Source organism: Athene noctua, chromosome 5 (assembly GCF_965140245.1).
Source record: "Athene noctua chromosome 5, bAthNoc1.hap1.1, whole genome shotgun sequence".
Lineage (NCBI taxonomy): Eukaryota > Metazoa > Chordata > Aves > Strigiformes > Strigidae > Athene > Athene noctua.
Window position 1 is genome coordinate 48,444,421 of NC_134041.1, and position 22,659 is coordinate 48,467,079.

The 22,659-nt window shown below is 42.7% G+C and overlaps 1 protein-coding gene across 2 annotated transcripts; it reads left to right on the top strand.

The window, feature by feature from the left end:
* Positions 1-1,023: 1,023 nt before the first annotated feature.
* Positions 1,024-22,518, top strand: RPP30 (ribonuclease P/MRP subunit p30). Of its 2 annotated transcripts, XM_074907423.1 has the most exons (11): positions 1,024-1,122; positions 2,101-2,156; positions 2,477-2,533; positions 2,897-2,971; positions 3,518-3,589; positions 10,571-10,660; positions 12,761-12,877; positions 16,354-16,383; positions 16,811-16,848; positions 17,970-18,049; positions 20,000-22,518. In XM_074907423.1, exons 1-11 carry the CDS (start codon positions 1,041-1,043, stop codon positions 20,107-20,109), a joined length of 807 nt encoding a protein of 268 aa, XP_074763524.1. In that variant the 5' UTR covers positions 1,024-1,040; the 3' UTR covers positions 20,110-22,518. The 2 variants fall into 2 exon arrangements, with proteins under 2 accessions (XP_074763524.1, XP_074763525.1); XM_074907424.1 differs by lacking the exons at positions 17,970-18,049; positions 20,000-22,518 and having other exon boundaries at positions 16,733-16,837.
* The last annotated feature ends 141 nt before the right edge of the window (positions 22,519-22,659 follow it).

Genomic DNA, 22,659 nt, shown 5'->3' on the forward strand with positions numbered 1-22,659 from the left:
ATTGTAAACGGTGTCATCTCTTTGGTAGAAAAAAAGTCACAAATCCCCAGGCACACCTGGCACAAGCTGCACCAGGGACAGACCCTGTAAGCAGGGATGTACCAGGAGTTGGCAGCATCAATGCCTTGGCCTTGGTTAGAGCATTTTTTCCTCATTAAGAATTCAGAGTTGCAAATACCCCACAGATTTCCCTTTGTGAACGTTTAGTCCAGTTTGAAGAAAGAGAAAGCAGAGGACTCCCAGCCCAGCAGAGGCGATGGAGTGGCACCTGAAGTTGGATGGGAATCGCAGACTTGCTGTTTTACAGCTGCTCTAAGTCCCTGGACCAAAAAAAAACCCCAAACCTAGCGGTAATTACCACCTGTAATTTACAAATTCTGTGCTATTTATCAATGGTAGAATGGCATTTGTGCTTTTTTTAACAGCTCTACACAATTAATGTATTTGGTTACCGGTCTATTACAGTTCCTCAGTCCTTCTGCATGTTAGGGGGTATCTCTGGCATGGCAGCTTGGGGCCTTATTTCACATTTTTTTAGCTAACACAGGAAGGGGAAGACCTTTCAATAACTGGAAAGGGTTTGTTTGTTTGTTTGTTTTTTCTGACAGTGTTCAGATGGAGCTCAACTAGTTTAACGGGTAGTCCTTCAGTCCAGCAAGGTTACTGCTCCACCTGGTGGGTACAAGCCGGGGCTCTGAGCAGAGCGGTGCCGCGGCCTGCTCTGCTTGGGCTGGCTAGGGTGGCAAAGAGCCAGGTTTGAGCTTCCTCGGAGCCCCGCCTGAGACCTGAGCAATTCACCACACAGCCGTTCCCCTGGCTCATCGCAGCCCTCTGGTGCAGCACCTCCGACCGGGGAGCGCCGGCGAGGATGTGAAACACCTCCTCGCCTGCTGCTGCCGTTCTGTAGATGCAGCTGCCGCGTACCGGCGGGCCCGGCCGGCCCGGCCCGGCTACGGACTACAAGCCCCAGGCTGCCGCGGGCCGCCGGGGCGGGGCGGGTGCCGTTCCCGGCTGCGGCCCGCCCCGCCGCTGCGCACAGCATGGCCGGCTTCGCCGACCTGAACCTCCCGCAGGGGCCGGACAAGAAGGCCCTGCAGAGCCTGCTGGAAGCCGCGGCGCACTGTGAGTCGGTGCCCCGGGCGCGGGGGAGTGCGGCAGGGCCGGGCCGGGCCGGGGCTCGGGCTGCGGCGCGGAGCCGGTGGGCCTGAGCTGGGAAGGGCTGGGCCCGGCCCGGCCGGGAGGGCAGCGGGACGCGAGCGGCAGCCCCGCCGGGCCGGCGTGAGTCTCCGGGCGGCGGTGGCCCTCCCTGGGGGCGAAAACTCGCCGGCGGCTTCCCCGGCAGGGAGCGTTCCCCTCGCTCCTCTCCGCCCTCCCCGCTCGACTTGCGCTTTCCTGCGAGTGGGGTGACCAGGACCGAGGTTTTCCCAGCGCTGAGTAGCAAGGAGAGCTCCTGTTGTGACTTGCGGGCTCTGCCTCTGCCCCTTTATCCCCATGTAACAAGATTTTTTTTTTACCAACATGGGCACACTTTTCCAGCTGCAGTTTCTTACGGCCTAAGTTTTCTCTGCAGAACTGCTGTAACAACCGGGTGCTGCCCGTCCAGTGTTGGGGCGTGGTTTCTCTTTGGCAAGTGCACCGTCTTCCTCTGATCCCTGCGGGACGAGACGTTTTTGTCGGCATCATTTTGAATGCTCACCTTGTCTTCTATAGCAGTATCTCCCCCAGCTCTGTGTTATCTGCTGTTTTAACAACTGTTCTGAATGTCCTTATTAACCATATTCCCTAAAGAAGGTCATCAACAGGACCAAACTAGGGCAAAGTATCTGGGGACCCCAACCCTGAGTATTCATGCTCATAAAGCTCTGCCGTAAAGTAAATGTTGTCAGATCTGGGCATATTAAAAGGCAAATGGAACTTTTTTTATTTTAAGGCACTTTTTTGGTGAACTAATCTTCAGAAAAAAATAATGTGAAAAGTAAATATGCATGTGGTTATTAATGTTGAGACGTTTAGGTGATAAGTGTTTATGAGGTTTCTGTTTGGATTTGTTTCCATTTGTTTACTGGACATGATATCCTTACTATGTGCTTACTTTTTCAGTGGGATATTCTGCAGTTGCTCTTAATCATGTCATTGATTTTAAAGAAAAGAAACAGGTAATTTTTGTTGAGGTTATTTGTTCTTAGTGTGTTTTCTCTTGTAAACCTATATGCCTTATTACATGTTCCCAGATAGCTTTATCTGCAGAATGCCCAGCTAGAGGCAAGTACAAATGTCTGCATTTGTGATGGATCTCCTGTTTTATACTTCAATATAATTGCCTCAGAGTTAACTTTTAATATGGCCTGTGTATTGTCCCTGGGAAATATTTTGTTGGCATGGCAAATGTCTTTTTAGGATTGGAAAACAGCTTTTGTTTAAAATATAAACTTAACCCATGACATTTTTTAATAACTTTGTTTTGTTCTCTTTTAAGGAAATTGTCAAGCCAGTATCTCCTTCAGAGTTGTTTCCATCTTTGCCTATTGTACAAGTATGTCTACATACAATCTATGTATTATTATTCTGAGTTATGTTTTTTAGCTTGGTGTGTTTGTATGTGATTTTGTGTTTTCTGTGTTAATCAAAAAAGAGACATTTGTCCGCTGTTTGATTGTGAAAACTCCCAGCATCAGAACAATACACTCTCATTAGAGTAGGCTCTATTCATTATTTTAGAAATTATTAAATCACTTGTGTGAATTTCAAATCTTGTAGTTGAATAATTACAGTATAAATACATGTAGTTGAATAATTAGAGGAGCAAGGCACCAATTTCTTTTTATAGCGGACAGAGTAAAAGTCACCACAATTTTTTGCTCTGGATTTAAGTCTTCTATATTACTTCTTTTTTTAGGGGACATCTAAAAGAATTAAAGTCTTAACCCGGCTAACCCTTGTTGTTTCTGATCCTTCCCACTGTAATCTATTGGTAAGTACTTTTAGTATATTAATTTTCCAATTTTTGTTTCCTTTTCTCAATGAACAAATGAAACTTGGGAAATTGTGTGGGGAGAACTTAATGGATTTTATAGGACACTCAGCAGTGATTTCTTGGGTCATATCTTTAGCAAATAACGTGATCATGAAGAGATACAGACTTACAAGACTGGATATGGCTTCTGTTAATCACTTCTCAATGTGGGACAATGGTTCTGTTCCTTTCTTTGATTTCTGGACTTCTGTGCGTAAACCAGAAGACCATGAACAAGCCAACAAACATGTTTTAGTGCCATGTGATCAAAGCAAAAGGTGTAAGTGCCTTACTAGGTGGGTGGGACAAGCCTCAAAATGAGAATGAATGACTTCCCAGTATGGCTCACAGCAGAGACACCTATGTAACTAGGTGATTATTAGCTTTGTTCTAGTACTTTAAAGTGAAAAAGGGATTTTCTTCTCATTATTTTGGTCGTAATCACTGTGTATAGCTTTGGTGTCTGTAAGAATTTAAGTTAGTAACTGTTTCCTCCTTTTGTAGAGATCAACATCTGCAAATATAAGGTTATATGACATCATAGCAGTATTTCCGAAGACTGAGAAATTGTTCCACGTAAGTATAATCATCTGATCTGTAATGCTCATTCAGCATTATTGCCTTGGGCTAGTTTGAGTACATGCTTTGTTTTGCTTTATTTTCTGGTTTTCACAGGTCTGCAGGTCATGGGGATAATTAAGCAACACAGTTTGCCTGGTCAGTTGATAGACTGAGAAGGCTGGAAGGGATTAAAGGAGGCTGCAAGGCCTTGAGGTGACTGGTTAAAGTCTGAACCATCTACCTGATGAATGGAGTTGTGTGCCCCTGCCCCTGCACTGTGGTTTCCTTTGTGGGTCTTGTACTCCACTGAGTACTTCCCTCTAGTGAGAAGAAGCAACATCTATCTTTTTTCTAATAGATATGAATATATACATACACACACTATTAGCATGTAGAAAACTTCTGTCTTGAACTTCAACTTCTCAAACTGACATCTTCCCCAAAACTCATTTGCTATGTTCTCTTAGCACTAATTGTTCCTGGTCTCTGAAATGCCAGGGAAAGTGGGAGGATTTTAAAGTAGAACTAACATGGCTCAGAGTTATCGTCTTCCTTTTAGTATTAGGTCTCTTGGAAATTTGCCCAAATTAATAGCTGATCTCTCTTTTTTTTTTTTTTTTTTTTTTCCCCTTTTTATTTCTTTACTTAAAATCAAAAGAGGAGCAAGAGCTTACAAGACAGCTAGTTCTGGTTGTCATAGCATCTTGTGAACAGATAAAGTATAACTTTGTGTGGTTTGAGCCCAGAGGTCAACTGAGCACTGTGCAGCTGCTCACTCAGCCCTTACCCGTCAGGAATGGGAAGGAGAAAATAAAGCAGAAGTCTCAGGAATTGAGATGAGGTCAGGAAGGGATGACTCGCCCATTTTGGTCATGGGCAAAAGACAGACTTAACACTGACGACAGCACCACTTACCAGACAGAGTGGGACAGTAAGAAGCATCACCATGTCTTAAAAACACCTTCTCCCACCCCTCCCATCTTCCCAGGCTCAATTTTGCTCCTGATTTCTCTACCTCCTCCCTGCCACAGCAGCGCAGGGCACAAAGAATGGAGTTACATTCAGTCCTGCTGCTCCTTCCTCCTCAGGGAGGACTCCTCACATTCTTCCCCTGCTCCAGCATGGCATCCCTCTCGTGGGAGACAGTACTCCACAAACTTTCTCTGACGTTTGTCCTTCCCAAAGGATGCATTCTTTCCAAGATGCTCCAGTGTGAGTTCCCCCCCTGCCAGGTGTTGCAGTCCTCTCGGGTCCAAACTACAGCAGCGGGGGCTGGTTCTTCCCACAAAGTCCTGTCCTTCTTCGGGTGCAGCCACCTGCTCCGGTGTGGGGTCCTCCATGGGCTGCAGGTGGGCATCTGCTCTACCAGTGACCTCCACTGGTGGCAGGGGGGTGGCCCTACTGTCTCACACAGGCAGCAGGGCGGGTCTCTGCTCTGGTGTACCTCTCCCCATTCCTACTCCTTTCTTCCACTGATTTTGGTGTCTGCATAGGTGTCCTTCTTGTAACTCCTTCTCACAACTCTTACTCCTCCTCTCAGGTTCCTCTTCTTAAATACGTTATTGCAGAGACACAGCCATCATCACTAATTGGCTCGGCCTTGCCCAGAGGTGGGTCTGGCTTGGAGCTGGGGAAGCATTGAGAAGCTTCTCACAGGGGCCACCACTGTAGCCTCCTCCCCTGCTAAAACCCAGCACAAACTTCCAAAAGTAAACATGCCTGCTTAAACATAACAGCCCTTACTCCATTGCTGGACAGAATTTCTGGTTTTGTTTTGTTTTGAGTGTTTTGGATGCTCAAGCTGAGTGAAAGAAGCTGCACTTCTGTGACTTCATGGTATGTTTGTGATTTTGCCTGCCAAGAAAACCATTGAGGCTGTAGAAAAGTAGAGCAGCCTCAGGGGAAATACTTGAAGGGCAGACAGTCATTTTCTCACTCAGATTTTATCCTGGCTGTTCAGAGCAAACTTGCAACTGAAAACTGCCTCCACAAAATTTGTGTTACTGAACAGATGCTGATGTTTGTAGCAGTGGTAGTATTCTGAGTATGCTAGTGAGAGAAAATAGTGGGTGTGAATCATTTTCAAAACCTTAGTTAGGACTAATTTGTGACCTTAGCCCAATACTGTTGTTTCTCATGTTGTTTTAGCTTAATAGAAATACAAAAACCCCAATACTTTGTCACTTCTGTGATTTTAGAAAAGCAAGGTGTTGCAACTGTGTCTGACCATGAATTGGCTTGGTCCATTTCTGTTGTTTGACTGAAGAAGACATTTATTATTTAGAGGTGATACCTACAGTGATGTGCAGTAATTCTTCAGCTATTACTAACAGCCCCAAGTATCATATTGTCTTCCAACTTTTATCCATAGCTGCTATATCTTGAATAGACCTTTTCTACCAGAAAAATTAGTTTTAGAAAAATTGTTTTAGAACACCATCCAAGGCAGTATGATCTCAGCTTGGCTTATTGGGTGATAGGTGTTAGTTATTGTGTTGGTTTAGGCCCTGCTGGGACCAGAGACCACGTTGCCGTTGCCCCTCCCCCACCCTCAGCCAGTCAGGCTGGAAGTGAGGCACAAACCCCGGGTTAAAATAAGAAGAAATTTAATACAACAGTGTGATAAACAATCTGAACAACAACAGTAGCAATGATAACAACAGTAAACAGTAATAACAGTAAACAAGACAAAAGATATACAGAGAAATGCCACAATGGTTACAGACAGCTCGCTCGCGTGCTCCCCATCACCAAAGCCACAAAGGAAAAAGTTCCCGTGCTCCTATGCCCCCGACTCAGCATGGTATGAATAACCCGGCTGGAGATCCCTTCCCCCTTCTCTGCTGGGGAAACTTAACCCTATCCTAGCTGAACCAGGACAGTTATCTCTGTCTCTCTTGTATTTTTGATTAAATTTTTCTCAAATACTTGGTAACAGTTGATGTGAGTGGTCTGATCAAGTGGAACATCTGGAAGTAAGTTTTCTTTTTGGCAGGATGTTTTTCTTACAAAATGCAAAATTGTGATGTCAGACCCGTTGCAAGCTCATAGAAATAACATTAACTCTGAGCTGGAAGGGTAGGTGAAAGCATCACATCTCTGTTAGCCGTGGTAGGCAGCAAGCGGACATGGAGTTTAAAGCAGTGTGAAGAAGGCACAGGGACACCAAAAGCAAATGTGACTGTCTTTGAAGGAATGCCAGAATTTACCTTCAAAGAGAGTTTGTCAGTATAAAACTGAGTCTGTTTGGGTTTTTTTAAAATAAGTTAAAGCTGTTTTCTAGTATTGCTGAGTACCTGTTTTGACACATTAAAATTACTTGCTTCTGTTTTGTTTTTCTAAATTATTTCTCTTCCTTTTGGAAAACTTTTCCAAGCAGAGTACAAACCAAGAGGCTGTAGAAGAAGGTGAGCTTCAAAGAATTTTTTTTAGCAGAAGATTTCCAGCATTTATTATAACAGTTGCAGCTTAATGAAGCTCATTTCTGACTGCTTTATTTCCCTTGTAAGATTTTAGGACTCTTGTGGGTGTGAGAGAGGCAAATAGTTGTAAAATACTTTTGAGGGCCACTCTCCACCTATCTCTGGCAACAATGTAAGATCTCAGTTCTCAAGTGAGGTCAATTCATTTATCATGTAAAGCCAGGTAATTAGCAGGGGCATGCTGTTGTTTTGGGGAAAAAGGGCGCTCTCTGATTTAAAGATGGGCATTTTTTTATTTTCAGGTGTTATTGTGAGTCCTGCTGCAGTTGGAAATCCATTTGTGGCAGTGTTTAAACTGGCATAAGCAGCCACTCATTTCTGCAGGTCTCTGCTCTGCTAGTGAAGCTGCTTGCTTAGCTGCATGGCAGTTTGGTTTGAGGAATACGCCTTCGGCTGAAAAGTACCCAGTTTGTGCCAAGTTATTTTGCAGGCAGGTCTCCTCTCCGCTCTGATTCAGCATTCAGCCACGCAGATAATTGTGCCAACACAAAGAGGATGGCTGTGCTCTGGACAGGCCAATGCAGACAGTGACCGTTAAAGCTGACACTCTAGCAGTTGATGGACAGTTTTTTAGGATGGAAGCAGGATTGTCAATGAGACCATCTTCATTGCTTCCATGCTGGCAGCACTTTGAGCTGGGGAGGGAACCCAAGCATGTTTCTTGCAAACAGCATGAGGTGAAAGACTATATCCTTAAGTGTTCATGTTCAGGGCAGATTTGTATGTTTGTCTTTTGTTTAAAGATTTTAGGTGTTCTAACTCTGGAGAGTTGTGTCAGTTTTGTAGATGTATCAATAGGGAGTCTGGCACAAGTGATGTTACGTGTGGAGTTTCAGCATATGCCTCTGGCTTTTACGACTTGTGGATCTTTAATTGTTAAGGATAAAGCCTTCTAGGGTGGGTCTTGCACCACAAATTAACTTTATATTTTAAAATTGGCTGTTGGTAACTCATCATTATCTCAAGAGCATCATCTTTCTTACCAACAATTTAGCACTTGGATTATTCTTCATAGAACAAGAAATACATGACCATTGGAGATGTGCTCTAATTTTAGCATGGCCCAAAACCAGTCTGTGCACTCCTGTCATGAGCCAGAGAAGCTTTTCTGTAACTGAATGTGGCAGTGATGTGTACTGAAAAATGTGCTCAGATCCTCTAAATAATTTGTCTTCAGGGGTATGAGGAAGATGTGCTTGCCAAGATAACTGTAGAGCATGCTTCTCCTTTAAGTCTCCCAAGAGGATTGTTTTGGGCCGCAGCAGGAATGCCTTCTTTGTGCCAGTAATAAGGTCTATGCCTGTTGCTTTTCAAAAATTTTGCTTTTTAAGATTCTTGACTGTTTTAACTATATTAGTTAGTTCTGCCTGCTGTTTGTAAGCAACTGGCAGATCATCAGTATCTAAAAAACACTTGCTTATATGTCTGAGGATGTAGTGCAAAGCCAAATGTCAATGTTTATTCCTAAAATGCTTGCCAAAGCTTTCTTCAGGCCATCCAAGCAGTGGCAAATTTATTTATGGCTGTTTGGAGTTTCCCAGTAGATGGGGCTCTTGCCTGCAGTGCGGCCAGGCAGGCGCTGGGCCGTGCAACTGCTGCATGTCATTTTCTGTATCAAGTTTTTGCACTTCAGATACTTTCAACAGGCAGGGTGACCTTAACTTGCCTGCGTGTGTGACTTGTCCAGGAGCCAAAGCTAGGCTGTACATTGGAGTGTTTGGAGAAATCTCCTCTCCAACTTTCCATGTAGTGCAGGAATTCTTCCTGATGGGGAAGTATGACTCTTTAATTTTGTTTTTCCTTGGTGGTGTTGTCTGAAATGTTATTGTCACTAGAATGTTGTAGATACCCTGCCATTCAGGTCACTCCCTTTCACACTGTGCTTAATTTACAAAATGGAAAAGAGTTTTCCAGTGTTTCTGAAGTTGATAGGAAGGCATGTTATCACATAGGGCAACTTGCATGTTTCTGATGTGTATTCTTGCTTTCCTTCATTTTTGCCTTTTTTCTCTTCCTGAATTTCCTATGGCCTCACTGACATCTTTTCTAGGACATGATTCAGCACTATTTGCTCTGTGGATGCTCCCATAAATCACCTCTGTCTAGATGGTAGCTTGACTCCATGTAAGAAAAGGAGTAAAACTGGCTGTAGTAGGGCTAAACTTACACATGCAAGTCTAATTCAGTGCAATAGATTCCAGCTCTGTCCTGCCTAACAGAGTTGGTAAAGGTAAGGCATGAAGATAAGTTTAGTCTGAATGGCTTGGTAGAGACATCAAAAACCTTGTGGTTTGCTGGATCTTTGAATTGCCTGCATGTGTGCTGTGGCTCACCTGTCTAGGAGGGGGTGCTATCAATAGCTAAGAAACATTTTTAAAGCTGGGCCTCTGCTCTCATATCTCTGATCCATCCAAATTTTATGTGAACAAACTAGTAGAAGACTGGTTTGCAAAGCAATAGCCTGCCCTGTGTTAGAGTAGCCCCGCCCTGGGACTCCCCACAACCCCCACTGCTTTTGTGCCAGTGCAAGGAGGGATGAATGGTTGGCACCTAGCCCAGGTGTATTTGGTGCTGTTGCTGGCAGGTTTCTGAATGCAGAGTTCCCCTATGTTAAAAGTCCTTTTAAACTTCTTCAGCCTATCTTCTTTGTTACAACACTGCTTGCAGACATTAATCTGGCCCTGTGTAATCATCTTTATGGGGTAGGCATATACAATTCTTATATACCTTGTGTGCATGATATTATATATAAATCAAGGGCTCCCTTTTATGTTCACTTGATTTTCTCTATGTTGTTGTGGAGATTCTCCACCCTTTGTTCATTCCTTCCGTCTTTTAATACAAGCTGTAAATTCTGATGTTAGTTCAAAGCTAAACTTTTAAACTATAATCTTCAGTGCTGTCTTCAGACTCCACCAGAGACATGGCTTTCAGGAAGGACCGCACATTCCCCACCCAGCCAGGGAAGCGAGGCCCTGAAGATCAGCCTCCAGTACTGGGCATGAAGCACCACCAGTTACTGTCTAACATCCTGCTTTTCTTTCAGGCTTTTCTCAGTTGCTTCTGGTAAAAATAATCCTGAAAACAGTTGCTACACTGGAATTAGAGAGTGATGGGGTAAGGGGCAGTTCCTGGGCTGTTCCAGTTGTGAACAGAGGTTGTCCTTCATTAGCTGCAAGTTCTCTTGCCAAAAGCCAGCATTGCTTCTGCATGGCCTGTGTCAGATAAAAACAAAGCAATTAGTCTTGCCTTTGGGTTGGTCATTATTTTATTGGAAAAGTAGTTCTGTAAGAGAGAGAAAGCTTGGATTTTAATCCCACAGTGCTCAAGATGTGCACCTGTAGCCCTGCTGTTTTACTGATAGGCAAGGCATAGTACCTCTTCATTTTAAAACTGAACTCACCCCAGAGAAACATTTGTTGCATTAAGAAATGAGGGAGAATATTAGTGCACCTAAAGTTGATTATGCATTTTTTGGCATATCTAATAATCTGTTCCTATTTCTTTGTTGTAGATCGCTTGCACAACTCTAGATGTGGATCTGGTATGCATAAATGTAACAGAAAAGCTGCCATTCTACTTCCGAAGGCCCCCTGTGAATATGGTAAATTTACATCTAAATTGTTTTCTTGCTGTTAAATTCTGTATTTAATGTCAGTCTGAGTTGAATTCCCTACCATTTCCCTCCCACCATTCCCATCCAAGTGGTTCTTTTATTTTCTTGCATAATGTATAGTGTTGTTTCAGATGTCCTTCACTTCAGGGCCGCCACTGCAGCATTTAATGCACAGTGATGTATTCTTTTTCTCCTTCCTGTCCTGTACTTAAGAAGGCAGAAATGGTGTTTCCAAGGAATGGAAACAGAGCCTTAAGGCCAATACTGTGATAAACAGGGAGATGTGGTGTGATTGCTGACTAAGCTGCTTCCCAAACCAGAAGTGGTACAGCTGTGTCAGAGTAATAAACAAACAGCCCTGTGATTTAAAAGACAGGAGAATGTGAATGGCAGTGTTAATTTGGGAAAAGGATGTCATACCAGCTATTTGGAGGACAACTGTATTGAATCCATACTTAGACAAAGGAATGTCTTGGTAAATGAACCAAATATGGAATTGCTAAATATCTGGGACACAAGATGACTATCAGCATGGATCAAATATTTTGCTAATACAATTCTGCCCACTGTTGGTGGTTTGCCAGAAAGCTTAATCTGAATATGCTCTTAGGTGAATTATTTTTTTCAAGGTTTATTCCACATAGGCATTCTTGGTTGATGTAGTCCTTAGTGCATAAAAATTTAAATTTAGAATTTGCTAGAAATCCTTCCTTTTCTACAGAATGTTTGTCCTAGAATAAAAATTAAAAATTAATTAGAATTAATCCTGAAACAGAACGAAAGTAATTCTTTGGAATTTACTATAGAGTTGGAATTCCAGCTTTCCATTTGGAATTACAATTTTTTATGAAGTGTTGTTTGAAAGTACCCTAGCTGCCTAAAACTTCAACAGCCTGACCCAGCTGAGGAGCTGGGTGGCTCTTGGAGCCCTGTGTTTGGAGACGTTTTCCTTACAACCTACTTCACAGCTTCCACACTCACAGCTTCAAGGCAATCTGTCAGTCAGACTGGTTTTGTGCATCCTGGGGCAGTCAGTTTTGGTTGTTGTGATGACAGACAGGCAGATTGGCAGACAGCTGAAGTGGTGGGGATGAGGTTAAAAATCTGCTTGTCTGGAAATTGATGTATTGCCGTCACCTGCTTTGGGTTTGATAAATTCAGGATTCTCTTCTTGTTTGCAAGTGTTGGACAAGTTCTGTGTAAAACATTTGATGTGTACATAGCTTTTGTTGTGCTTGCATGCAGAGGTCATGCATGGGTGGGAGCTGAATTAATTCTATCTGTATTTAGTTACTCGACTCTTTTACAGTATTAACATTGCAGCATTTTTAAATAATATGCGTATAAAGCATAGAGTGACATTTCAGGTGAACATAGTATAGGCCATGGAACAAAGAACTCCTTGCTTTGAATTGTGTCTTTATGACTAGCTCACTGTGTCCTATAGCAAGCTGCTTAACCTTTCTCTGTGTGTTTGCAAAAACAAGAATACTAGGCTTTTGGTGAGGTACTTTGACAGATAGTAAAGGATTTTAAAGGAGCTGAAAATACAACCAGTATTGTTATTTGGAACCTCTTCAGTGACTCACTGTTACTTAACATTGTCACAAATACCAGTGTGCTGTGAGACAGGAGAGAAGGGTCCTCAGTGCTGCTTTTATGCAAGAACAGGTTTCTCATCTGCAAGATGTGGGTACTGCGGGAAGTGGTGATCTTCCTTACAGCAGGCTGTGGGGCTAGGGGAGGAGAGTCCTCAAAATTTCAAGACTTGTTTCTGACCAGCAGCAGTTACCTGTCTCCTCAACTCTGTGATAATGGAAAGCTAATTATAAATAATAAGTGGCTGGTATTTGTTGAACCTTATTTATCTGTTTTCCCAAGATTCCAGTACATATATTTGGTGTACACTGAAACCTTCCCTCCCGCCCCTTTCATGCTATGCTGTGTTCTTGCTGGAAGAATTCCACCTTAATTTTTTCATATATAACACAGTTAAGCTGAGAATAAGCTACATCAATACCAGGCAGCAGTTGTTAGATTGTTGTGCTTCTCTCTGTTTGATTTTTGATCACTCTCTTTCATGTGAAGGCAATAGATCGAGGCATTTACTTTGAACTTCTTTACACGCCTGCCATCAAAGACTCTACAATGAGAAGATACACAATTTCAAATGCGATCAGCCTGATGCAGATCTGCAAAGGGAAGGTAAGCTCTCAAAGTGAAAACAGCTAATTAAGTCAGTTCAAATTCTTCTGGAGTTGTACAGACTGAGCCATTTTAAATGAGTTTGATGCTAGGGTTTCTGAAGTTGTGACAGAATCTTTGCCTAATACAAAGACACAATTATTCTAGCTCCAGATACTTCCAGCCATGCACCACTGCATGCTTTCTTCTTAAGTTGTCAAACTGTTAGATTCTTTTTTCAGAACAACCTAGCTGCTGTTATGATATGCAATACCCAAAACAAAAGGGAGAGAGGGGGTGGGGTGTGCTAGAGATCTAAGGTTTGCATTAGAACTGAAGTTCATGCATATCTTTACCCCATTTCATATTTCTGATTGACAAAAATCTCTTTTTTGATGGTATACCTTGAATATGTGGGATAGAAAATAATAAGAAAAAAGTAGAAATCTTGTTTTGTTAAATGGTTAGTAAATTCTTAGTGTACAAAACAAGCCCAACAGTTACCTGGCTATCAGCCAGGACTGCAGTCAGATCAGCTGCATTCTTCCCTGCTACTGAAACCCAAGGAAGAAGTAACACTTGTAGCTGAGACGCCTGTAATCCATTGCTTTCATACCTTACCTCCTTCCAAGCTATCAGGCTAAGCTGCCTGTCATGCTGGGTCCTCTCAGGCCATGTTTTTTTTAACAGGGGATCATATCATAATATATATCCAAGTTAAAAGAGATTGTAGCTCCCACCACCTTTATTGGAAATGGCCTTTGCCACACTTGTCCAGAGAAGCCAAAATTGACATTACCCTGCAAATCTAGTCTGAAGTGGGATATACAGCTTGGAAGGCCAATTAAAAGCAGATCTCTCTTTATCTCAGTACCCCTCAGACACGACAGACTATTTTAAAGGACAGCATAGTGGGTCAAACAGATTAATTCCCTTGGTGCTACAGAAGAAAGTGAGTATTTGCACAGCCTTTCCTGAGAAGCCCAGCTCTGGGAGTTAATTGCACAAAATACTAACTTGGAGCAGATGTGCATACACAATAACCCCCTTTCCTTTGGGATTCTGTTTTGCCAGTGCTCCCCCTTCTTCTGTGCAGTTAAAGATGTGTTTCTCATGTGGTTTTTGATCTGGAGAGCACTAGTTGAGTTGGCGTCACAAACAGTGAGACATTTGGGCACTCAGTCTGTGCACAGTGCCTTTTCTCTCTGCATCTGTCAATCTAGTGCATCGTCTGTGCCTGGAAGGTAAATCAGCTGGAGCTGGACATGACAATGATGTTGTTAGGCACTGGAAGAGCTAGGAGAGGACTGCTAGTTTGTCTCTATTTCTTGCCATTACTTTTTGCCTCCAGGCTCAGTACCTGGTGGTCTAGCAGAGATGGTTATTAGCCCTTGCTGGTAGTTCATCTCCATCAGTTATGTAAAGGCCTTTTTTCAGCGAGACATGGGATGGCTGGTCCATAGGCTGCTTGCTTGGCACCTGACACACAGTTCTCCCCTTCTGTAACCTATAGTTGCTGAACTTGTAGCAGCTTTTGGATCCTTTTGTTCCTCCTCTGTCGTAGTAGAGCAGAGAAACTTTTAGAAATTTACTGATATCCTCAGAGCTGGCGTTGAGCAGAGTCCTTAAGACGTGTTAAAATGTGCAGGGAATGATGGAGGGCCTCACCTGCCTTGCTAGATAGAAGGTGTGCGTTAGCCACAGTCCCTCACCTTCCATGTTTTGGTAACTGAGTGTGGGTACTGTGCCTGGAGCAGTGTACTGAACAGCTGCTGTCTCCTTTTACCTGGGGAGATAATGTTTTGCTTTTGGGTTCTTCCCATTAGCCCTTCCTTTGGATTTGCCTTTGCCTGTCTCTCCTTCACTTGTCAGCAGTGCTTTTCTTGTCTGCTCTTGTCTCCTCCCATCTTACCCATCCCATAACTGGAAGTCAGTTGCCTTTGAACCAGACGGAGCATATCTCCAGTGCACAGCAGTGAGCCACGATCCTGCACTGGTTCAAGATGGCTCACACAGCTGCTCTGGGAGCTTCTCCAAGCCTGGGAGACAGGCATTGGTTGCTACAGCTCAGAGCAGGAGATGAATTTTCCCAGCAAACTCTTGCAGTCAGCACCACTGAAGCTGAAAAGCCCCCTTGGGATCCATAGTGCAGTCATTTTAAAGGTGAACTATGCAGAAAAAAATATCCTAGGCTCCATCATAACGTGTGCTGTTAAGTCACTTTGATGTATTGTATGTATTGCTTCTGCTTCTGGCTTTCCTTATGCTAAGGCAGCGTTATCTGTTTCATCCTTTCCTCCTCAGCACATGAGGTAACCTTAGGCACAGTGTGAACATGCAGTCATTTCCATGCAAATAGCTCTTCTGTGTGTTGAGTTCCAGCTGCACAGAGCACTTTCTTCCAGTGTCTGCCCTGCTCTTTGTGCTGGGGAGGTGGCAGGACAAGCGAAGCAGTGTGGGAAGGGATCAAAAGCCCCACCTCATAACCGAAGGTGGTGTGATGTGTTGATGGTACTGATGTCAGAGAGGGAAAGTCTTTTGCTGCCTCAGTACAATTCTCATTCCCACCCACTCAAGCAGGAATTCCCAAAGCCTTTTTCAGTATAATGAAAGGTGCAAGGAAATTTTTGCTGCTGCAAAGTTTCCACCTGTGCAAAACAGTCGCCCCCTGGGTGAGCATCCTTGGAGGTTTAACGTCAGAATGCTGGCAGCTGAGCTGTGGTTATCTGCCAGCCCCCAAGCAGTCATGTACCTGTTATGCAGAAACCCTTTGGGAGAGAAGGGAGAAGGATGTGTCTCTGCCTGGTGATTTTCATGGGGGTGCCAGTATTACGGGAATTGAGTGTATGGCATGCATTGGCAGCCACTGCCTAGCTGCAGGCAGATTTCCAGAACCAGTGTGAGTTTAAGGCCAACACGAAGGCCAACACAAATGCTGAGGTTAGGATTGAGTTGTACTGCAACACAGAGTAGGCTGAAAATTTGGAAGCACCAAACTGTCTAAAGGCACTATCTGTAAGCTGCTTCTGGAGTAACCTGGGCTCTTAAGTCCATTTCTGTTACAGCTCAGTCTGAGTTGTCATTTGTGTGGGGTCTCTTTCAAGTCCACTATGAGAGATACGGGCTGATGGGTGCTTGCTTAATGCCATCGCTCTGACATACCACTTAGCCTATCCCTCCAAAAGATGTGGTGCTTATTCAACTCACATCTGTCTGAGAGGTTTGTAACTGTAAGGGAGCACTTGTCCCTGTGCCCCTCTCTCTGTAGGGGGTAGGGAGATGACTTGGGTTTATTCATGTCCCCAAATTAAGATCCACACACTGCTAGAGTTCGCTTCATCTGAGGACATCAGATACTCTGATGTTTAATTGGGCTTTGAGCCTGAACTTAGTTAATGCTTATGAAGTCTTTGCTGCTTGCTGATTTTTTTTTTTTTTTTTTTTTCATTTCTTGATGCTGTCTGACAGATGAACGTTTGTTCTCTTTTGTTTTCCAGAACATTGTTATATCTAGTGCAGCTGAAAGGGTAAGTCTCAGATTTTTTTTTTTTAAGTCAGAACAATTTGAAGATTTATCTGTGGCTGAAAATACAGCTTTAATTATATATTAAACATATAAAAATTGTAATTTTAAATATGATTGCCATCTCGAGAGTTTTTTAAATTAATCTGTTTTACCAAAGAATTGTATTATGGGGTTTGGGGCTTTTTTTTTGTTTGATTGGGTGGGGGTTTTTTTTGCTGCTGTGGTATTTTCCATGACAGTTTTCTCCCAAATGGGGACTCTGTTTTCCAAAATAATAGTATTTACTTGATTTCCTAGTGCATCTTCAGTAGCTTGCTATTATATAGCATTTAATCTTGCTTTCCTGATAGCCCTGTCCTGCCTGCTCACACTCTGTCAGCCTGCGAGAGAAGTGCATGCACATGTCCAACTTCTTTGTTTTGTTTTAGCCTCTAGAACTACGAGGTCCTTATGACGTGGCTAATCTGTATCCTTTTTCCAAGTCAAAGACAGCAGTTAATAGTAATATGTGAAAGTTCAAAGTGGTTTTGAGATACTTCCATCCTTTACACTCCTTGAACTTTATACGGTGATGCTTGTTGGCAACCAATTCAGTGACAGGGCTCTGAGTAGGTGCGGAAGGAGAAACAGATCTTGGTCATAGGGTGGCATGAGCAATCACTGCAAATAGTAATGCCTGTGTTCATCTACAGGTATGTTTTATTGTGGTATGCATTGATACTGTGTGGGTGTAAGCAGAGAAATTAATAAAACCCATAAAAATTCTATGGGCACTGTGAACTGAACCAGATAATATTACTTACGATCTCCAAGGTGCCACATCTTTGGTAGAAGAAGGGATAAAATTATATTAAAAAAGAAAAAGTTCCTATCTTAGTGCTGGTTACTTCTGTTCTGAATTTTCCAGTCCTTAGTTACATATCTGCTGTTAAATAAGTGGTTGTGTTTTAGAAACCAAGGAGAGTACCTTTTCTCCCCTTCTTTTAGGAATTCAGATACATTTTTACTATTGCCCCCTCCCTGCTCCACAAGCACATATCTGGACTGTCTCTTGAAGAGGAGGAGTGTGCTCAGAGTCATGAGAACTGTGTGGGAGGGTGTGTGGTCTGGAAGGATTTTATGTGTAATGTCTCCTTCCCTTTTGAAAAGAGCAGTCAGGCCCAACCCCAATTAACATACGTAATCTGGTGTCATCCCTGTCAAGGTGGCTGGGAACTTTCCAGCATAATACTTTTGTTTCAGCCAGTGTCATTTCCCTAAAACTGAAATTTTCAGTGGGGTAATTGTTTTGCTTGATTATGCTTATAAAAATGTTCCCATGTTGACAGACTTTTATTTTCAAAAGTACAGCTTCTTGCCTGGAAAAAAGCAGCATTGCCAGGAGCTTTCCAGGAGGGCTGGGAAACTGCAGCCAGGAGAATTGAGTGCCCCCAGTTCCCTGCCTCTGGGTAACCTTATGCAAAATGTCACTGTGAGTTACAACTTTGCTAATTCCCAGTTTACTTGTAAGCAAATCTAACATGCAGACAGACTTTCCTATTCTATTTGTTCCTTTCTGTGCATTTTGATCCTGAACAAAGGTGACAGAGGTTTGCTGTTTGGCCTGTCAGAAGGCGAAGCCAAGGCAGCTGTGTCTACCAACTGCAGAGCCACCATGCTTCATGGAGGTAAGTGAAAAGCACATGCAAGCTTGTCTACATAACACGTGTATTGGTTAAACTAAGTTTGTGTTAATGCATATTTTCCAAAAGGTCTGAGACCTTATAGAGCAAGTCAGTTTTGGGCTTTAGCTCCCATTGTTGCCATGTTAGCAAATGAACTGATGGTGCTGTTTGTACTGGAGTATTTGCTTAACCATATTAACAAGCCAAAAACTGTTTAGCCAAAACACAGATCTGCCCGTTGTGCTTTGTAGTGAAACAGTCCCTTGTTTCAAAAAGGGTTGAATGCTGATCTCAGTGACACCAGCAGAAACTATGTCATTGACTTCAAGAAAATCAGGATGTATGTGTTTTGTGTTTACCCTCTTGCAGCATGATTCCAGAAGGAACCTTTGCCACGTCCCTTTCTGATGCTTCGTTATGTGGTCTATTTCTGACCTGCTCTTCAGTGTGGACCATTTCAAATGATGCAAAATCAAATACCTTGAGTGCTTGCTGCTTAGAAAAATAAGTTTCATGTAGTGTACTTGAAGCATTTTGGTGAAGCAAAACTTGTTTTCTTACACTCTCAGCAGAGACAGCTTGCAGTAGCTGTCTTCTACTTGCCCATTTTTAATATTACGAAAGTGGAAATTTAACTTGTGGCCCCTTGCACTAGAAATCAAAAGCTTTCCTGTTGTATTTTTTTGTCCTGGTGTCAGTGCAGCAAAGAGATGACACTGTTTGTGTTCCAGCAATCAATTTAGACCTTTGCTTTCCACTGTAGCACCAATTTCTACATCTCTACCCTCCCTTTCACATGATTATTTATTGGTTCTTAGTGTTTCTTGATTTTTGTTATTTATTCTGATGGCAGTTTAACTTTGTGACCGAGCAGTCGCATCTAGCTCTTAATTTCTGCCTCTGTCAAGATTTGTTGGGTAGGTATGATTTTGGGACACCTCCCAACATTTTTTTTTTTTTACGTTTCAAACATGCAGTATGATTTGGTTTGCATTTCTTGTTTCAGCAGAGGTGAGGCTTGAACCTGCTGTAATTCACAGCAGGTAGCTTTGATCTCTTGGAGAGGGCATTTCTGTGAACAGGGTCCTCCTTCAGCCTGCTACTCATCTACATAGAGACAGTGTGTCGGAAGAGTTTTTGTCAAGTTTACGTGGAATTTCTCGACTGTCATCTGTCTTACTTTTGAAATTAAATAGCAGATGTCATTTCCCTGTCCTGCAAAGAATACTAGCCCAGAATAAATCAATATATTTTGGCAAAGTTCTTGCTGAGCCTCTTTGCTAACAGAGTATTTGTGTGGAATCTCTTCTACCTCAAATTTTGCAGTGAAGCCTCCCACCAGTAGTTATGAAGTTGGATTGGGCTCACTAGGTTGTTTGGCAAACATGTGAGGAGTTTGATAACATCACATGGTAGTATTTTATGGTAATGCTGAGGGTTTTGTAAATAAAATATTTTGGATACCATAAAGCCACTTCTGTGGTATGTATAGGGGAGCTTCTGCCAACATAGCTCTGCCAACATAGTCTGTTTAAGAATCCTGGGATATGTGAATACATTTTTAATATATTTAAGAACAGTATGTTTTGCTCAAAAGTGCTTTTGATAATGCTTCAAGAATGTAGCCTTCTGTGATTACGAAACTGATTAAACCTGCTTTCCTATGGTTTTGTGTGTCTGTAGCCCCTCAACCTCTGCTGACTTCAGTTTTCCTAATGTTTGCTGTAATTCTACACCCACCATCAGATTTCCCCCTTTAGTTTTCCCATTCCATAATGCAGCGTATCTCTAGCTCTTGCCCACGCAGGTTGCTTACCTGCTACATGTAATAACTGGCTGGCTGCTAAACATGTTGAACTGTGCTTTGGGGCATGGACATCTGAAATGAGTATGCATTAAATGCATTAGTGTCATTTTATTTGAGGTACTGCAGCTTCTGCTTGTATATTCCAGAAACTCGGAGGAGTGCCTGTGGGGTAGTGTACACAGTGAAGAAGCCTCGCAAGGTTGAGGAGGAAGAAACAACACTGCCAGCCTGCAAAAAAGCTAAGACTCAAGCTTGAGGACTGAACCAGTTGTCAACATGAGCCACCATCCCATCTTGACCCAGTGTTGAGTCTTCAACCATGCTCCAGCCAGCCCAGTTCCTGCCTTACTACTTTATTTAGCCTGGAGGAAAATTATTCTTCTGGTATTCAAGTGGGGAAGCTGTGGGAATGAGACTACCAAGTGGTAGTTCACTACATCTGAAAGGTCGTGCTGGGCTTCTGGACAAGGTCAGGAGACTGCCTGTCCATCCTGTCTTAGGTCTTCTGGAGTTAGTGCAAATTTAACACAATGTTTCTAACATTGGGGAAATTTTCAGTTATACAAATGCATTCCTCTTTTATTAAAAATGGTTTCAAGAACGCCTGCCTTCAAAATCTAGCTCTTACAGTTTCTCAAGTTTTAAACACATCCCTGTACTAAACCTTACAACCGCAAGCCAGTAGATGAAGCTTACCTTCAGTGGCCTGTGAAGGATAACAGTGCGGTAAAAAACCCTTCTGTTTCCCATTCTGTTTCGTCATCAATAGCTATAAAAAAGATCCCAGGATCTGTCACTTGCTAGGAGATACCTTGGATTTATGTAACAGTAGGACTGGCTGACCTGACCTGCCAGACACACATCCCAAAGGCCATCCCTGTCCTGCAGCTCTTAAAACCAAACAGTAACATGAGCTTGTTACTGCAGATGGGAAGGAAGAGCCCAAGGTTACTCTGAATGTGTGCTCAGCATGGTATGTTGCAGTTGCAGCATAACAGCTGTCTCACCTAGGCCTGAGCAGTCTCCATGTCACATCATTTTTACTGCATCATTTTCTTCTTTTATGTCCTGGTCTGGCAGTGTTGTCTATGAAAGTGTTCATTTTGCTGTCTCCTGCCTTTCCATTTGCCTTCCTGTTAATGCCTCAATAAACCTAATGTGACTGCCAAAAAAGCAATCATAACAGATCTATAATCAGCAGAGCATTTTCAGAGCTCTTTCAAATGTTAGCTGAAGTTTGGTTTTTTTGATTAAACTGATATAAAAATTATGTAAGCTAGTATATTCAAGATACTCTTGAGCCAGCTTTACTGTGGATATTCCAGTTCTCTATTTGCATCTGACAATAGGTTGAGAAGTGGAAGTTATAGCATGTGAAATATTTCAGAAATCTTGCAATGGGTCATCTCGGAGCTCTTAGTAACAGTACTGAGCAGAATAGATGAAGTTCTCAGTGGACTAACATTCTGTATAATGCTGGTGTCTCAGCAGCTTTTGCTTCATTCAACAAATAATGAAATATTTTTCCTTTATGTTATTACTTGTTGACTGTGATTTGAGTCTGGTTTAATACAGGTATTGGGATGTAATATATATATTATCTACATATAATTATACACATGGTGGTTTATAATGTATGGACTTGCCTCCAAAACAGTGCTCTAGCCAGAGAAGAAGCAAAGTGTGTTTGGTGCAATTTTCTGAATGACACATTATCTTGCCTTGGCCAGAGAATAACCTACTTCGAGCATGGCAGAAGTTGTTAAGTAACTAGCATATGGAAAGAGGCTTTTGAATCCTAGAGACCCTTCTTGCTACTTGTTTGACTTGATTTAAAAAATTTACAGTCTGCATCTTTGCCCTTTAGGTAGATACAATGCTTCAGGAACTGATTGAAAAGCTGCTTCTCCTCAAGTTTCCTGAAGCACATTGTTCTGGCCATTTTGGTACCTGAACAATTGAACTGCTTCTCAATTAGGATGACAAACAAACTGAGTTAGCCAGCACTGTCATTTCTGTTTCCTGCAAGGCATGCTCTCACTGTCCAGGTAGTTGTGCAGAAACAAGTTTTGAAGTAGTGGCTTGCAGAGAAGGGCAGTGAGCAGAGGTGTGCCATAATTTTTATGGAGAAGAATGTGTTCACAAATAAAGCCTGTGGCTGGCAAGGTGGCACTTGTGAGTTATTGTCCTTGTGTGAGAAAAAGTCTTATTTGTCTATAGCTGTTGGCATCAGTCTAGGATAGCTGGCTGCAGACAGAACAGACATTTCTTTGGCTTGCTTCTCTGTGGGATTTCTGTAAATTCGCTTAGTCTTCAGAATTGGCACTCCAATAACAACTCTTCATTGCTGCCCACTCCTGACCCCACGTCATTGCCCAGGATACTGCTTTGGCCAGACTGTAGAACCTGCTAGCTAGAAGCTAGCTGACACAGGTTGGTGGAGGTATGTGGGAGCCTTCGGTGTATTTGGCTTTGGTGTATGCAGTTTGTAATGTCCCAGTGAAATCAGACATTGATGCCCCTGCTGATGGCACTGTTGAGATTGTTCTGATTCTACTAAAGCAGAGAGAGAGGTGCCTGCCTTTCCTATGAGGATTCAGCATCTCCCTTGGCTTGGATAACTGAAGCTGTCTCATGTGATCCACATAGCTGAGATTTTAAATCAAACTCAGTAATAAAACGTTGTTTTATTTTACTTTCTTTTACTAACTACTGAAGTACTGTCCTTCTGCTTTTGTATATGTGCTTCCATTTAACAAAGTAAGAGATGGCATTTATGTAACAGTGGCAGGGAGGTAGCTCAAGA

Excerpts from the sequence above, each read along its gene's own strand:
- RPP30 (XM_074907423.1), top strand. The coding sequence starts at position 1,041 with ATGGCCGGCTTCGCCGACCTGAACCTCCCGCAGGGGCCGGACAAGAAG. Across the intron at positions 2,534-2,896 it reads CATCTTTGCCTATTGTACAA|GGGACATCTAAAAGAATTAA; the intron begins GTATGTCTACAT and ends TTCTTTTTTTAG. Across the intron at positions 18,050-19,999 it reads AGCCACCATGCTTCATGGAG|AAACTCGGAGGAGTGCCTGT; the intron begins GTAAGTGAAAAG and ends TGTATATTCCAG.